Source organism: Phasianus colchicus, chromosome 6 (assembly GCF_987193195.1).
Source record: "Phasianus colchicus chromosome 6, bPhaCol1.hap1.1, whole genome shotgun sequence".
NCBI lineage: Eukaryota > Metazoa > Chordata > Aves > Galliformes > Phasianidae > Phasianus > Phasianus colchicus.
The window spans coordinates 24,701,026-24,719,727 of record NC_143441.1 but is presented as its reverse complement, the minus strand read 5'-3'; the positions used below and the strand labels follow the sequence as shown (position 1 = coordinate 24,719,727).

Below are 18,702 nucleotides of genomic sequence, written 5' to 3'. Positions count from 1 at the left end.
TTGAAGGGAAGAGAGAAGGCATATTATTAAGTGGTTCTACTTTTCAACCAAATGTCTTCATCTTTGGGGTATTTTTTTTCTATTATTTTGTTTTTATACTTAGTAAAATCAAAGTTCATTGGAGGCATGATCTCTCTCAACATTGCTAATTAGGCAACACTGAATTTCCCCAGTGTTTAGTTTCCTTCCAATCTGCTTTAATGTGACAATATCAGCATCCTTTATAAGACAAAACATAAGAGAAATGCAGCTGCCTTCACAGATGAATCCTCCCATGTTAGAGTTCTACCAACACTGACTTGTTGTCAAGAATATGCTATCAAGTTGCAATAACGATTTACTGTAACTGTAACTGGTCATAACTTTTAGAAGGGACGAGGTTTGATGGAAAGGCTGAAATGAACCCAAAGGTGAGGCAACGAAGAAGGAAGGCTGCCAGCAGTTCTAATATTCGCTCCAGTGTTTTATGCAAACATTTCACTTCTGAGTTAGCTGAGAATCTTTCAAGATAGAGCCCTATCATGAGAACATTTTTGACTAGAATAGTGGAAATTAGAACAAAATATAAGTAAATATAGGCAAATAAATTATAAACCTAATAGTTCTACTGAGGCAAACCTGCAAGACTAGGAAATAGGAAGAGGAGTATATATGGTGATTTAGAACTGAGAGGGTTCTGATTTCACTATCATGTTGCCATCAGTATCAAATACTTCACTATGCAAGAAGCAGATGTCAGCACAAGAGCCTTGTCAGGTGGTAGAGGGATGTGTTGCATTGAGGTGCAGGAAAGCAGCCCTAGGGCTCTTACCAGCCGCAGCCACCCTATACCAACACCCCAGACCCTGCTGGGAGAAACATTTGCTGTATATAGAAAAGAAGAACTAAGAGGAGTACTAGGAAGTAGAGCTGGGAGAAATCCTTGAAGAAGTCTTCTGCAAATCAAAATGAGCATGTGGTTCTTTTTAATGAAAGAATAATCTGGAAAAGGCAGCCTTGCAGACTTTGTTATGCCATCATTTTTCCTGCCACAATTAATGTTTCTACAGGTTTGGGAGACTATAAAATGAAGCACTGTGAAAGCAGCTACAGCATGAGAGTAGAAAAATGATAATGGCCTAAGTTAAAAATACGATCTTTGTGACAGCACTCTGAAGAGATAAGATTGCACTTGTCAAAACCAGCAGGAAAAGCAAGCGACAATAAACTCTATGATGATAGCCTTGACGTGAACTAAGGTTCAAACTTGGAGCAGTAACTGGCTGTGACAGGACTGACTTTTCTAAAAATTCCTCTTTAGTCATCATGTGTAAGCAGAGACGAACGACAAATCAAAATCTGAAGACTAAATGTCTGTTTCTCTTCAAATATCAGTACTCCATACACAAAGTACATGTAGTGTGAGAGAAACATTTTAATACATACAGGCTCTCTAGCACAGCAGGAGCTTTTACAGACAGATGGAATCAAGAAACTGATAAAGAAGAACAAGAGTGAACAACTCCCTGCACATAAATAGGACACTGAGTCATTACTATTGCCAACAAGGCAATTGTTTCGGGGGTGGAAAGACAGTTTCTAGAGCTTGCCTTTCCTACAGCCATCATGACCTGGCAGGACTGACAGTTCAGCCACAGCTTCCCACTGAGAATTTGCATTTCCCATCTACAAGATCCTGAATCTGACACCATCAGCAACCAGAGAACCCTGCCCAGACTTCCTTTTAAATTTAATGTTTTTCAAGGAAAATGGGAAAATGTTTTCCCATGAACTCATGTGTACAAAAATAAATGAACAAATAAAATCTCCCCAGTTCAAGATCCATTTTCAGAAATGTGTTTTCAACCTGATTTACTACTCAGACAACTGCTAATATTCAGTCTCTGAATCATCTTACAGAGAAAGGTAAAAAAGATAATTTAATAAAGGGAATATACTACTGTACAGAATAGTGAACTAGCAATAGCGATGCTGAACAGTAAGCTTGTAGGGATGGAAAGACAGGTTTCTGTAGTACTCAGAGCTGATAATTCAGATTAGCTTCTGTAGAACAAATTACATCCTATTTCACAATACACACTACCAAATACCAAATCTGTCACTTTTAGAAATTCACAGAGCTGACAGAAGAAATGAAACATTTGTTCAGGGAGAACTGAGCTGGGCAATTTTCTTCGTTCTTGACCTGGAACGCCTAAATCCTCTCTGAGGGAGCACTAGAGATAACACTTGCTTCTGTATCTTGCAAATTCATCATCTTTCCGTCTGCCTGTTAACTGTGCCAGACAACCATGCATCTTATTTTTGAAGATAGCTCTTACAGGGAGGAAGGATTAAGCTATCATAGCCTGAAGCCCAAGAAATTAAATTTGCTACTTCTCTGGACGTCACTTGGGGACTGCCTTAAACTTTTCTGGGGCACAGAGGTGGGGAAGTTGGATTTCTCCAAAGTCGGTGCTTTTTGTGTGCCTGCACACAGGAGGGAAAAAGAATGAAGCACTGGCATGTGACGTGCTCACAGCGTGGCTGCCAGGCACCCTGTGCTGTTACAAATATATTAGAAACAATTTGCTCAAAAAACTAACATAAATCAACATCAGCACTGTAATTATTGTAAAGCTGCTGAATGGGCCACTCTGTTACCAAAGTCTGTTTTAATCTCTAAACAACATAGTTAGGATGGGAAAGACTTTTTAAAGGAATTTGAAATACGCATACCCCATTTCAGGTCCTGAGAATCAAATTACCAGCCCGTAAGGGAGATGAGGCAGCAAGAGTACTGAGATCCACCCATCTCCGGGCCTGGCAATTTGCTCGGCTTGGTCCTCAGCCCTGCTAAGCCCTGCTAACAGCAGCTGGAACGTATGTGGCACGGCCCCAGACAGCTGGGAGGAGGAAAGGCCAGCCACAAATTAAATTAGGAGGTGTAATATGCTGTGAGAAGAAAAACAAATTGAGATTGTGAAAACAGGTGCCAAGTGACATTTACTCAGTACTCAGTCACACTTTCCTTTCTCTATATGTGATTAGCAGCTAAGCTGAATTAGGATAGATTTCATGCTTCTGTGACCTTCCAGAATCCCCATACAGAAAAAGAAAAACACCTGTAGCTAGAAGAGTTTTTTTGTTTTTTTTTTGCAAGAGGGTAAAAGTGTCCAAATACTACTGAGCTGATAAATTAAGGGTAAAATCTGCCAACTGTCCTTCCCTAAGGAGTTATTACTAAATCTTTGCGTGAGGTGAAAAGTCAAAGGCTTGAGATAAAAAAGATAAATGACATATATCAAACTTCAGATGGAATGGAATGTTGGCAAATATTTAGAAGTAGAACCGAATAGTCCAAGTATAGTGGGGATAAAATCTCTCAGCATTGTGTTCACACAGGACCTCTGAAATGCCAATGGACCTACAGGTAAACCACCATTCTCTACTGGCCTGGTTCAGGTGACAAGGAAGTCCCCAGCATGGCAAACCCTCCTAGGACAGCAATGCTATGGAGATGTGCAGATCCACCTGCTATACTTGGGACAAACTCCTTGCATACCTCAACCACGATAATTTCAGAAAAAAACCCTTTGAAACAAAGGGATCTACAGGTCTGTGAGGTAGGGTTTGTGTCTGCAGAGCAACTTGCAAAGCAGAAATTCCCCTCTTTCCCCAAACCACTAGACTTGTCAGAAAAAGTGCTGTCAGTGCAACATGAAGACATATCACCCAGGTATCACTCTTGGCTATCACCCCCACGCAACCTCAAACTTGCAGTGATATACAGATCCCAGTTGCTTCAGGTAAAAATTCTTCAAACTACTCCTTCCATTCCTTTTGAAGCTTTTACATGATAACATGAATTTTTGGGACTCTGAAATGCAGAAGTGTTGCAATAACATCTTTGCCTCTACACTCCCCATGGCTGACCACATGATGGCAAGCACGTACAATACGGCCACTGGATAAAAGTGTCAGAGGCCTTAGAAATAGTTCACATTCTCTGGCCTTCAATTTCATGATCATTATCATAATAAAATGTTTTTTACGTATTCCCTGCACACCTGCTGCATGTCAGTTTCCCATTACTGCAGCTACACCACCACACGCACTGCTCAGACTGACACAATCACCTTCCTTACACCAAACAGATCCTCAGCACTGCTGGCCCTTCACATCAATAGAAAATAAAGTACATAAAGTACTTTGTAAAGAGAGAGGAACGTAGCCCAGGGATGTGGCTCAGGGTTAGATAAAATGAGAACAGTTCTGGAACTCACTGTTATTGAGTATCAGGTCAAAACTCCTGAATGTTTCTGAGGTATTTGTTTTCATCTCTTACCAGCAACTCTTCTTGTGAAACATCAGCAGCAAAACCAAGCCAATAGATGTGCTCTTTGAATTTTGAAGTCATTAGCCATAATTTTCTGCAGGGAGTGGAAAGGACAGATGGGAGGGTGTAGATACAGGATTATGGCCTGACTTCTTTGTTACCCTCCCCCCAACTTTCTTAAATTCCCTGTCCCTGGGTGCTTTATCGCACGTACCTTATCAAGAAAAGCCCCTATACCTGCAGTACACAATCTCTTCCAAAATAAATTTGCTTTTAGAAGAATACTACTGTCATTGTGCTTGTAAGAAACCAACTCAAAAGGTTAAATATAAACAATGTATCTGAAAAAGAGCACATTCTAACCATATCTTAGAATCATAGAATGACTTGGGCTGAAGGGACCTTTAAAGTCCATCGATCTCCAATCCCCTGCCCTGGGCAGAGTTGCCAGTCACTAGGATCAGGCTGCCCAAGGCCCCATCTAACCTGGCCTTGAATGCCTCCAGGGATAGAGCATCCACAGCTTCTCTGGGCAATTTCTTTTTGTTGTTTTGTTTTAATAACAAGCTATACTTAAGAATAAGTTGAAAATACCAAGTAATTATACTTGCAATATTTCAATCTTAGGACTTGTGAATTAAGATGTCCTAAAAGTTGCAGCAGACTATTAAAATTAAGCAATGGAATTTATCTTGCATGTAGAACTTTTCGTAGCAAAGATGATTATTTTGAATTAAATTATTCCAGGCCCAAAAGACGCAGTTCAATTAGTAAGAGTCCTAAATGCAACTTCCTTCTCAACTTAGAGAGGAACTGCTACTATGCAGGAGCAAAAAGCACGCGAGGTAAAATTAGCTTCAAAGACAATAAGCCAAATGATTTTTGGCATTTTTGTTACCAGCTTCTATTAGTTCTGTTAGCCAACATTTCATTCCATACCTCAGTGTACAATGAAATACAACTTGCAGCTTATTTTCATACTTCAAATATACGCATTTCCTACAGCCACCTAACATTTTGCTCACACCTTCCCTAGACACAAGCTCTCTGTCTTTACAGCCAATCCAATGATGTTGCAGAAATGGATGGATCCATGACACACTTAAGTGTTTGCACAGTCCATTTTTCAAGGGCAACTTACTGAAATTTGTCTGAGTCTCTGAAAACTCAGTGTCACTGAAAAAAAACATCTCATTTATGCCACTTTTTTCATTTTTTTCCCCACCTCAAGGTTTGCTACTGCTGTTCAAAATGGCACTCAAATGTGGATTTCTTAACTTAATTTGTATGTGTACAAAATACAGCTGTGTCTGCCTTCTCTAAGGACTACAATAACAAGAAGAAACTGCCAGAACTATGTATCTTACTTTCATTATTTTTCAAACAAGAGCAAAACATGATTTTTCATACTCATGCATCAGGCTATGAAGATTCAAAGTCAACATTATTTCAAGAGTAGCAGGACCTAGGACAGGTCCTGAACATTTATAGCAAGCAACTCTCAACAAAATAATAGAATTATTGAATGTTCTTTTTACATCAAGCAACTTGGGTTTTAAGTTTAGGTGGTAAAAGTCAGTGGATCAGTAAAAACAAATAAATAAAAAAATCATTCCTCTCTTGCACTGTAGGCTGCAAGCAAAGAAGTGCATACAATGATGAAACTAATGTTCTATCCACACATTGGGTATAATTTTATTTGCTGTGATATTTTACCTTCCTTTTTAATTAAAAAAAAAAAACAAAAACAAAAACACAAAACAAACAAAAACAAACAAAAAAATCCTCACAACAAAAGCCCACCTTTTTAACTTCAGTAAAAAACTGTGGTTTAACAGGTTCTGTTTGTGTTACAGTATCCCTTACCCAGTCCTCTCAAATCACTGTTAAGTAGAACGGAGAAAAGAACACAGTACATTCCAGAAACTTAAGGTTAGAAATATCCCAATCAGACAATCAAAGTTACCTTTGCTAACTGCCCATACAGATTCCTTCAAATTCTTTGATTACAAGAAAGAAAACTATAAGGAGAACTGCTGAGAACAGTTTTTTTGTAAGAATTCTTCCAACTGTAGTGATTTAGATTTTAAAACTTTAAAATGTTTATTCTAACTAGCTAGTAAATCTTGAAACATTCCAACCGGTGCCCAATCAACATTGGCAGCAACAGCATAGGAAAAGGTTTTTGATACAAGTTTATGAATTCAAATTGTTGATAGTGACATCTCTTCACACACAAAGGGTTGAGGGTTTTTTTCTTGTTGTTGTTTATGGTGTATTTTTGTTTTTGTTTTCCTTTTGGCGCATAGGATAAAAATGCAGATTCACTCGCCAAAGATAATCAGAAAGCTTTTGAAAAATGCTTTCCTGTCCAGTATACACCTCCACTCAAGTACATACAAATCAATTACTGTTGGGCTGAGTTCAGGGGACGATCACCACCCTGCTCCTGCTGGCTGCACAATTTCTGATAGAAGCCAGGATGCCACTGGCCTTCTTGGCTACTTGGGCACACTGCTGGCTCACGTTTAGCTGACCACTGACTAATACCTCCAGGTCAATTTCTTCTACACAGTCTTCTAGTCACTTTGTCCCAAGCTTGTAGTGTTGCCTGGGGTTGTTGTGGCAAAAGTGCAGGACCTGGCATTTGGTTTTGCTAAACTTCATTCCATCTAGAACAACTGAAAACGGTTAGCACAGATGTTATTTTATATATATATAGTATATATATATTCTTATATATAGAACCAATTTTAATTGCTTAGGTGCTTCAGTAAGAATGTGAAATATAGGAGAATCTGTGTCCTTTGCCTGGAGCTAAGTGACATTTTAGTTTCACACCACATTGATTACCCAAGACAACAGAATGCTGAATTAAGCTTCCATTCTTTTTTCCTCCAAGACATCTCTTCTAGTTTTACACTAGTTTTAAGCGTACCTCACTTGTTTGAAAAATAATGGAAACAGAACAATTCAAATCCAGTAATTTAAATCAGCATAGAAAACCAATATTTTATGGGTAAGATATGAAGCTCACCTATTATTTATTTTTTGAAGATTTTCAAGCAATGTGCTGTATGAAGTCCTTGAAAACAAGACAGAAAATGTTGTCTTTCATAAAGTTGAACTTCACTTTCAAACTGAAAAATAAGAAACCTGTAGCTTGCTAACATGAGGTTAGCACATGTCTTGTGCAAAGAATGCTTCGCACCTACCCAAGTACTGGTTTAAAGGAACAACAACAAAGTTTCTTTCAATTTCTGGCTCTTTTGTATATGTAATAATTGAATCACTCACACAATATTCTGCGTATTCTCAATGAACAGGTGTTCTCAATTCCCACAGTTTTACCAGAAGCTCTTACTTAAGGTTCCAGTACTTGCTATTTGAAAATTCTGTACCTCTTAATTCAGATCAAGCACATTTCTAGACTTCAAGCTGAGAAAAATATAGAATAGAAAGACTCAAAAGATCACTCGGAACTTGCTTTTAAATTGCTAAGACAGTCTATTTTAAAAAAAGCTATATTCTTTACTCCCAATAAATAGCCCTTGATAGCTAATAAATGTAGTCTGTTCTGTACTTAAACCTAATTTCAGAATTAACTTAGGTACCAGTTCAATTATGAAATGTCAATTAAAAATTCTAGTTAGCCCTTTCTAACTAGATATCAAACAATTTAACTGACACATGCACATTTTCCATATCCCAACCCAACATGCCATAGTAATCCAAAGAACCACGGCATGGGAAAGTTATTTGAGATCCACAGTACGAGTAGTAGGGGAAGTGCATAGGCACAGATGTTTCAAGTTGTTCATGAAAAGAAAACTTTCTTATAAAATCCTTTACTAAAACAAACTTATTTCATCCAACAGATGGAACATGAAACTTATAGTTAAATAAATCACATGTAGAATGATGCTGATTACTGAACACCAGAACAACATCAGTAACCCTCATACATTCACTGAACATCAAAAAGTTTAAATCAGATAATGCAGTCGACTGTTAAATAGACAGTTAAGTAAATCACAGGCACATACAAACATCATTTAACAGAAGACAAACACTTATAATTTCTCTTTAATCAATTCTTATAACAGAGAGAATTTCCTGACATAAAATTATTCTAGGATAACAGCTTCAAGTCTTTGGAGTCAGTAATGAAATTCCTGATGTGTCTATATCCTGTAGTAGAAGCGTGCAAGTTGGTGAGAACAGTAAACACGTTACGCCTGGGTCAAAGAACTAACATCTCTGTAACTCAGGACATCTTTTTGATGGATGTGAAACAGCTGGAATAAATACATGAAGGGTAACAATTGTGCTCCCATGGTAGATCCAGCTGCTGCAAAATGAACTCGGGAAAAAAGTTAAAAAAAACCAAAACAATAAAAAGAGTCATACAGCATATAATTATATCATTTCTGCATATATCTTTTTAGAGTTTAGAACAATGAAAACACTGATTGAAAATCACTGTAGAGATGTCATTTGTTAAAAGCAAAACTAGTTCACAAAGCATTTAAAAATCACGGAGTGATTTTTTTCTGTTTTTAAAGATTCACTTAACACCAACCAACAGTCATCCTCAGCAATTTTTTTTTTTTTTTCAGACCACAGAAACATTCATACCTGCTAGTGAGAAAGTTATTTTAAAAATAAATGTTAGAGACTCATAATAATCCTGTTAATACTTTATTAGTGTATTTTTTTTTAACGTTTCTATTGGACAGAACATAAATGCAAACTCCAAAAAAAAAAAAAAAGAAAAAAAAATTCAGAGTCCTCTGCCATCCAGTAGAAGTGACCCTGGCAGTCTGTTTCACGTTCATTCTTTGTTACGGAAACAAAAGGATGGGGAAGGAAGGGAAAAAGCATCAACAGAACAATTAGGCACACAGCTGACACTTACTGTACAATGATATGCACAAGTAATCCATAACGGCTATATTCATGAGATGAGCTCTTTAGATTTTCCCCTTGTAACATATGAGCTATGCTCCCACGAGCAAGGACCATTAAGAACAAGGGAATTAACAGTGGAGTAACAAATAAGACTTTTAAAACAAGTCCTTAAATAAACTAATGCAAAAACAGAATGCAAAATTGTTCAGCTGAGAAGACGTTTTTAACCTAGACTTTAAAACGTTAAAAATTCATTTATTTTACAGTTACTCAAATACACATGCATTAAATGAAAATATTGCACAAAATTAAAATTTAGATTGTGGATTTCATATATTTTTTATTTTGGTACACATTCTGGTAGCACTTAAAATTTACTGTTTAGTTCTAACAAACACCAGCAGCACAAGCTTGAGGATGAACCAAATGAAAAACTCAATTGCTCATTTTCTCTTAAAAATAATTAAGGCTAAAACAAGTGCATTTGTTGACAACGGCACAATCTTCAGTGGCCAGTCACAGCACCCAAAGGCCAGAAGATATACTTAAGTGCTGTATGTTAACATTCAGTTTTGGAGACTTCATAGGATAACAGGCTGCATGGTTGACAGGGCAGGTATTTTGAATTGACAAAAGGAAAACCATTGTAAAGATAGGTACAAACTTTTAAACCAAAAGTATTAATTTCTGATCAATCTTGCCAGTCAACAGGCACAACTGAATTAGGAAGCCACATTCTGTAACTAAATACAGAAGACAAAACTTTAGTATATATATACACATATGCACACTCATATATAAGTGTGTGTATAAGTATATATATATATATATAGATATATATATATGTAATAAATTCCATTAAGTAAAATGACTAATGAACATGGTGTATTATGTTCAATTCACATTCCTAGAGATATTATTTTTATTTTTACAGAAATGTACCAGATAATTAAGAAAATCCCAATTTGCACACAATCAATATTCTCTTGAATTTTTTCATGGTACCTGCAGATAGATAAGAGGTTCCACAGATTTGACAAAACAGCATTTAAACTTCCCATTTTCATACTGCAAAACAAATTCAGTGATTTAAGACGACATAAATTAGGTTTGGTAGTATCAATGATGTAACTGCTATATCACCAAGAACAATTGCTGAATGATCTTTCATCAGCTAGATGTCAGGTATGCGAGAGCGTACACTGACATGAGAGGAAGATACAGGCATGTAAACAATAGTAGCTGGCTATGCTGACTACTCCACACAGGAACTCAACAATTTTGTTAAATTCAACAGCACTTAATCACACTTCTACAAAATCTGCAGAGAAGAAGGGGGAAGGGTTGTTACATATTTTCCAACTTGTCTTCTTGGTAATTATAAAAGAAAGGGATTTAACTTACAGTATTTAATTCTACAATAAAGGAAAAAAAAAACCAAGTGCACTTGAGCCCATGCATACTGTATGAAAATGTTAACAGTACAATACGATCTTCGTTAAGTAGTATGATAAAAGGCTACGTTGCATGACTAGAGTCCATAAGAAAAATGATCTAGATAGATGCTTCAGTCAAATTAACTAGGTCCTTTGAGAGCCTTCTATCTTCTCTTAGAACGCTTTAATAGAAGGTCTGTGTTCCTCTCTCACATAGAAGGATTTGTTCCCATTTAAACACAAATTGCTGTAAGGATCCTTAATCAATAGTTGTATCGTATCCCGTGTTAAGCGTTCTGAAGAAATATGGACTCTGCAAAATTATTTGCTATTCACTCAGATAGTAGTGCTCACAAACAGTAGGGGACTATGAAAAAGAAAAGAAAAACTGAGGTATGCTGTGGCCTAAAAGTATTAATTGTTATTTTATTCTTAATTGGACATAAATTATTTGATGGAACTAAACAGATGGATGTGGGGCCTTGATGTCAAATTTCTATTAAAATTTTACACTATGCAAAAAATAAAAAAATTATTTAAAAAAATATTGTAATTTTATCTCCTTTTTATTTTCATATATACACTAAGATGCGTTCAGGAATTCCCAAATGTTTGCATATGACTAATGAAATCTTTTTATCTGTAAGGAACCAACTAATTCTAACATATTTTTTTTTCCATGAACCTTACACACTCAAATGTAAAGGAATCTTTCAATTAGGTAGGACACAGTCTTTTGCACCCTAAAAAGTTTCAGATTTTAGTGGGGAATTGTGTGAGAATTGTTTCTTAGTGCAATTTCCTCATCTCCTAGTACGATGCCTGTGCTCTTTGAAACATGTACTCCCTTCCTTCTGCAACTATGATCTTGACATACGTTCAAATACACCAATTGAACATAAATATGATGCCCCTTCTTCACTGAAGTTACATGCAAAATGTATGCCAGGTGCTATAAGAGCAGAAGATGGCCCTTAGAGCTACAGAATAATCAGAACAAAGGTTTTATTTCTACTGCATCTTTACTAAAACCCCCAACAGATCTAATGTTAGTTTATTTTTCAAAACATAAAAGGTGAAGTTTGTGTGGCATAAAAATCACATTTCCTCAACTTTACTTTAATAAATATACTTTTATGATGGGGGTATAACTATTTCTCCCCTCCTCTATAAATCTGCTGTTCCAGAGATTGCTTTTCATGTTAGCTCAGCCTTTACAGGAATGTTAAATAAGCCCTACAGAGCCTCAACAGACATAATGTAGAAAAATTCCACCTGATTCTCACACATTGCACTATCTCCCAGTGCCAAAACGTTCTTTTCCTCCGCCGTATCTTTCTTTTCCTTCACTCAGTCTGGCACTTTTCATTGCTGGCAAACATCGCCTCAGGAACGGAAGGAATCAGCATTCTTATATAGTGGGCCAGTTTTCTTCTCAATGTTGCATGAAGACGCACCAAATCATTTAAGACACATGAACCCTTCTGGTAGTGGTTGAATTACAAGTGAAGATGAGAAGATCCACAGGTCTTACAGATGCATTATTAATCTACTATGTGACACTAAAAGACTGGTGCAGAAATAACAGCATGTGAGTTTGAAGCCCCAGAGAATCTGCCCAAGTAATAAGTCCTGGACAAATATACACCAGCTTAATAGGTTTAAAGTGTCACCTTTTCTGCAAGGAAGGCGCTTGAGTAGAATGTAGTCTCTGTTTATACCTCTGCATCTGCTTTGACCGTGAATGCAGTTTGTTGAAGAGCTCATGGAACTTATTCTGTGGAAATAAGGTTTCTAGAAATCTCTCCAGAAAGACATATACCATTCTCTTATTCAGTTGAGTATGCTGGAACATCTCAAAGACCCGAAGAATACCTTTTCGTGTTGTCTCAGCACCTATGATGTGCTTCAATTCATCTACAAAAATGAAAAGTACATGAAAGGTTAAATTTAATTCTACATCTCAGTTAATAACACATTGAATATTAAGTCTGTCAAGTAATTTGTTCAAACTTTCTTTCAGAAACTATGCAGCTTGAAATTTGAAGTAACAGTGCCTCTATTATAGATAGTACGATAAATCTAAACATTCTCCCAGAGTAGAAATGATCTCTGAAAATTACATCCATTCTACACTCTATATAGAATCATAGAATGGCTTGGGTTTGAAGGGACCTTAAGGACCATCTATTTTCAACCCTCCACCATGAACAGGATTGTGACTCACTTGACCAGGCTGCCCAGGGCTGCATCTAAACTGGCCTCGAATTCCTCCAGGGACAGGGCATCCACAGCTTTTCTGGGCAGCCTGTGCCAGCGCCATGACACTCTCTGAGCAAATAATTCCCTCCCTACGACTCCCTAACTCTCCTTTTTTTTTTTGGAATTTAAAACTGTTCCCCCTTGCCATATCACTATAACACCATATACAAAGTAGGTTTCGTGTTCAAAAGCTTTTTAAAAATATTTTAAGTCCTTCCACAGCAGCCTCTTCTTCTGGGCTGAACAAGTCCAGCTCCTCACTTCTCTGGACTTACTCCAACAGCTCCATATCTTCCTTGTGCAAAGGGGCCCCAGACCTGAATGCAGTACTCCAGGTAGGGCCTCATGCTGTACTGGAATATATGAATTTTGTGTACTCAACTTAAATCCTTTAGTGAAACTAAATACAGGATTGGTTCTAAGAACTAAACTCGCAAAGGTCACCACATGAGAAATTATTTGAATACAGTTCAAAAGTCAGCATTTCTTTTCATTTTTTCAACAAATCAACATTAACTCCAGCACCAATATACAGTAAGGATTATTTAGCTTCAATCTCAAATCCCCTTACCTGGCATTATCTCTAGCAATTTGGTCTTCCCTGCTACTCTTGTCCTCATTCTAATAGCTTTGTCTCTCCGTGGAACGGTCTCTGCTAAAATGCCATTGGGCCAAAAGGCATCTCTGTAACAAAAGCAAATCTGTCAAAATACATTAAAATTTTAATCAAATGGAAGGTTATATTTAATCTTTCCAAATTTTCTCATAAGATAAATACACAAAAGCAACTTGTACAGAACCTAACACATACAGTAATTATTAGAGAAGGGAAAATAAAGGGAAAAACAGAATAATCAGAAGAAAGATCTACAATGCACTGTATCTATTCAGAGTTGCTTCATGCTACTTAGAATGGAATCAGTTGAAAGAAAAATTTAAGAATATATTACACAGCATTCAAATGTCACATATTGCATCAGTCTTTATTGTCACTGACAGACTTTGATCTACTAATTGTTTCAATGGATCTTTGATGGAGGTAGACTATTTATAAGCAAGAGGTGAGATGAAGACACTTTAGTCTATTGTAATGCCCCATGGAAAACACAAATCTCAGTGTGAAAAGCTGTTTTTCATCAGTGTATGACACATTCTTTTTCTGAATAAGACACGCATGTCCTTAACTCATGTTATTAAAGAATAACAGAGTATCTCTGAAGTATGATCCTTTGGCTAGTAGGTTATTCTACTTTATATCTTTTCCTCCACGCAAATAAAAAACAAAAGTCCTGAGGGGGTGTTTTATTATACAAATATTTCTGAAGTCATTGAGCATTTTAGGAAACAGAATGATGAAACACAGATTTTTCTAAAGAGGGTCTGACAATGTTAAACTCAGAATTCAGTTCAATTATTTGACCTTGTATAGAACATGTACTAGCATGGAGCTAGGATTTTTAATAACAACAACTGTTTGCTTTTTAAGATTGGACGCACACATGCCTTCATCAAGGTAAACAAGACACTTCATCCAGTAACACAATGAATGCCAAATACCACAGCTCTTCAGGACCAGTTAAAAAAGAACATTTTAATGAAGAGGAGAAAATTCCAAAATATTCTTATTTATATGACAGATACTTTCTCTCACTTAAAACAACTAAATAGCTGGGCCTGGTCAAACTGCATTTCTGTACTGTAAAAGTTTCCTCACACAGAAAAAACAGGAAAGATGTACATATATTAGACATCAATTGACAGGTACTCTGCATTTAACATATATCACGAAAGACATACCTGAAGCGTTTCACAGCATCCGCTACTTGTTCAGGAGATGTCATCCAGTCAACATGATCAACTATTTTCCTAAAATCAAAGCAACAAGTCTCTTATTTTGTTTCAATGAAGGAAAGGAAAAAATAAGTAAACCATTTTAAAGAGTACTGTTGTGCAAAGTGCAACTTCAGATCTTCTCCAATGCTATCAAGTAGGTTCTATGAAACGGCACACTATGAAAACAAAGACTGATTCTCAAGATAAAAATTTGAAGTCCCTTATTGCTCTCTGAGTACTGCTGAAGCTAAAGCCTTTTTCCACTTCAGTAAATATATGATGACCAAGCAGGTAGGAAAAATGACATTACATCTCCTTCCAACATAATATAAATGTTGTGCTTGCGCAGCTCTCCTATTCATGAAGCACTGTTCAAATTCTGTTTATGTAAGCAAAGAACTTACTTAAAACTTACTGTACTTATTTATGAGGCTACCTTGTAAACTTGAGCATAATACTGACTAACCGAAGTTGACATTATCATGACTTCAATTCATCAGCGCACACGGTTCAATATTCAAATCTGGTATGTTTATGGAAATATTAATATCTGTACACTACTTACAAAAAAAGAATGTCATTAAACCTTAAGAATCTGCTGGATACAAATTCAGCTTGTTATTCTACAAATTGAAAACAGTAACAGTGTTCACAGAGCTATTCAATAGGGCAACATGTGTTTGGAAGCACAGGTTTCAAGATAATTCTCATCTGGCCACTAGGAATAATTTTAAAAGGACCCAGTGCTATTCCTATTATACAGAAGCATCACTACTGATACCACAAGAACCACCTATATTTGAAATACTGATGATGAAAACATTATAAGTATACACATGAAGGTTAAAAAGTACAGTGAGGAAATTTCCGGAAGAGTAATGGCAAGCTACTTCTCACCTGGCAGTAATAAAGTTCCTGATCCACAGCACTATGCCAAATTGACAATTGAGGAACTAATTGTAATTACAATTCACCTAATTTGATAGCACTCATGTATCATCTGCAACACTACAGAGATGAAACCAGAAATTGGGTAGAAAAAATAGTATTAGCAGCAAAAAATACAATGTAAAACATAGGTCAAAAAGCATATATAAAGCCAGTATTAAGTTACGTTCATAAAAGCATGAATGCTTCTGGCTCTGCGAAAGCAGTTCTCTGACAGTGTACATTTACATCAAATTTGCACTTGGTTTCTCTTCATTCTCTTTAAAGGGGAAAGCATGTACCAATTTAGCAATGTCAGAAAGGATTTCTAGTCAGTCTCCATAACTTCACTCACACAATAGCTCTATATAAGAAAAGCAGTACCTATTAATTGTGTCACCATATGTTGCTCTAATAAGTTGTTGAAGCAGATTCTTTATATTTCTTCTTAACCATTGATTTCTTTCCTTTAAATCAAAGACTTCATCCATTAGGAGGAGCATTACTCGAAGTGGAATATTGTCATCCACCTGATCAAGTGAGTAAAGATAGAATCAGCAAACATTTCACTTCACAACAGGCACAATTCACAGGCCAAATGTTTCTGTATAAAAGCAACAGGGTCAGAACTCTTTGATCTATTATTTATTATAATATAACAGCTTCCATAAATCTTCCATAACATGACCAACAGCATAAAAGATTGAAAAATAGGATAAAATATCTTACACTTTTTTTTTTTTTTAAACATAAGAAAAAAGGAATTGCTACTGTACTCAAGTGGAACAAACAATACAAGAATGCACGAACTGGAGAGAACTTGTCGCTTTGCTTTTTCTTAGGTAGACAAATTCAGAACCACTGAAACGTATTAAATTTGAGGAAGAGTTTACTAAATTCTAGTAAGAGTATTTATTTTTCATCTTTTTTTATCCCCCTGTAGACATAACATTAGCTTCTTATGGCCTGCTTTTTGGTATATGCCAAAATTTAAGCCAATACATTGTTAAACTATTGCATAAAAGATGGAGTTACTTGGAGTTACGGTTGTATTACACAAGAGAACACAGTTGTTTATCACAAATGCAACAAGTGCATTTTTTGACTGAGTTGTTGCTTAAATATTAAATTCATTATTAATACTTCATAGAATAGCAAGCTAAAATTATCTTAGAAGCTAACAAGAATTGTAGCTTCTATTCAATTTACAGAAGATCAATGAAATTTTTGCAAAGAAGCTGCTCATATTTGGACTATATAAATTTAGCTTTGCCTGTGCAAAAATGGCAGCCTCAAGAGTGATATAAGATATATGTTTGTAATTACAAATTTACAGATACAGTGATAGAATGAAAAACAATGAAGGAAAAGGAAAATCCAGAGGGGCTCAAGTCTGTTATTTGAGTAAAAATACATCTACCAAGCCATCACTGCAATTACGCACAAGAAGACAAACAGGAATGCTTTGATGTGTTCTAAAACCTAAAATGTGAAAGGCAAAACAGGTGCAGACTTATGACCGTGTAAACTGCATATAATCACTGATAATCTCACAGCATTTCTGTCCTACTTAAGCATAAAGTTGTTTCTTTTTTTTTTTTGATGTTGTTTTATTTCCATGTATATGATCAATGTTTCAACTAAAACATCAAAATAGCATACCTTGTGACAATTTCAACTTCACTGTCAAGTTTCTTAACATTACTACTTTATTTTTGGTATCCACATACTGGAAGTTTATTATTCAGGACTATATGAACTTTTTTTCTTTGTCTAAAAGAAATGTGCTAAACAGTACTTATGATCCATTAGATGAAGGCCTCCTGAAATGTTCTCAGAAATCAGTCGTAACTGAAATTATGCTGACAGTCTGGTATCATACTTTCTTTGAATAGAAAGAAATAGAAGATGGAATAAAAACTTCAATCAAATCTTAAAAAAAATAAATAAATACCCCAAACACCAAAATACTATCATGTGAACTTTAATGCACTGCCAAGCCATCTTAGTACTAAAAAAGAAGTTAACTTTAGAAAGAAACATCATTTTTTAAAAGAAATTTAAGCGCCTTAAACACCTGCTTCTAAGTGCCTCGTTTATTTATCAGTGTCAGACTCACACTGTCATCAAGTGTTGCTGCAACACGGCAATGGTCAGGATCTGAATAAGTTTTCTGGATCAAAGGAGGCACCTGCAATTCAAGAAAAGGTAAGTTGTATGAAGAACAATACTGTAGAACTCCAATAAATTAGATTCATTTTCATACCCAAGATGATTATGAAAACAAAAAACAAACATTTGGTCAAAGGTCAGTTACATACTACAGCAGATTTTCATATTCCAGCAAATCAGGTCTTGTATGATCATGTACATTTTTTCAAGTGCCCACTGCTTTAGCTGAAAAAACGTACTTCTTATGTTATTTTCCCTTTATCTCAACTTCTGCTTTGTAACAGTCTTCCTAGTGAGTATAACTGCATATATTTTGCTAGTCACACACCAGGGAAGCTGCCAGCAATGAGAAAGTCCAGAGGCAGTAATTCTCACACAAGAAAAATTATATAAAAATCACACTCCTTACAATGACAAAAAAAACCCCACACCATAGATCTATTATTCCTGTTTATGTTTAGTTTGTCTGGGTTACTGTTCTACATCTACTATAAACAATTGTTTTGTTAGTATAAAATAGAATGGCCAAAGGACTTTACAGGAAGACACAGAAGTAGAAAAGCAAGGGAAAGGAAGGTAAGGCAGACATACCAGGAAGATTTCTAGCATATAGGAAGATAGCATGCCTTGCTGTGACTCTATACCTTTAAGGTGTTTTATTTTAGGAATACATTAGATAAGATAACGGTAGTACATGGCAGGACAAGCAGAAAGAAAAATTAATTAAAGACAGAATTCAACAAGGAATAAGCAGAGAAGACATTATCTCCTTAGTAAGTTTCAATACATGCGTTCTTTGTCCAATGAATGCAGTGACTGCAGCAACCTAGCTTTATGAGAATG

General features: G+C 36.0%; 1 protein-coding gene across 6 annotated transcripts in view; it reads right to left on the bottom strand.

Annotated features, from left to right (window-relative positions):
• Nucleotides 1-8,150: 8,150 nt before the first annotated feature.
• The window catches only part of SNX13 (sorting nexin 13), a 65,371-nt gene continuing 54,819 nt past the window's right edge, over nt 8,151-18,702 (bottom strand). For 4 of the 6 annotated variants that reach the window (XM_090142717.1, XM_090142715.1, XM_031590063.2 and 1 more), the window contains 5 exons: nt 17,807-17,878; nt 16,072-16,217; nt 14,725-14,793; nt 13,499-13,611; nt 8,151-12,582 (listed from right to left, as the gene is read on the bottom strand). In XM_090142717.1, coding sequence (XP_089998843.1) covers nt 12,335-12,582; nt 13,499-13,611; nt 14,725-14,793; nt 16,072-16,217; nt 17,807-17,878 — 648 coding nt within the window. In that variant the 3' untranslated portion in view covers nt 8,151-12,334. Of the gene's footprint in view, nt 12,583-13,498; nt 13,629-14,724; nt 14,794-16,070; nt 16,218-17,764; nt 17,879-18,702 lie in introns of those variants that run through there. The other 2 variants (XM_090142718.1, XM_090142720.1) reach the window with 2 other exon arrangements.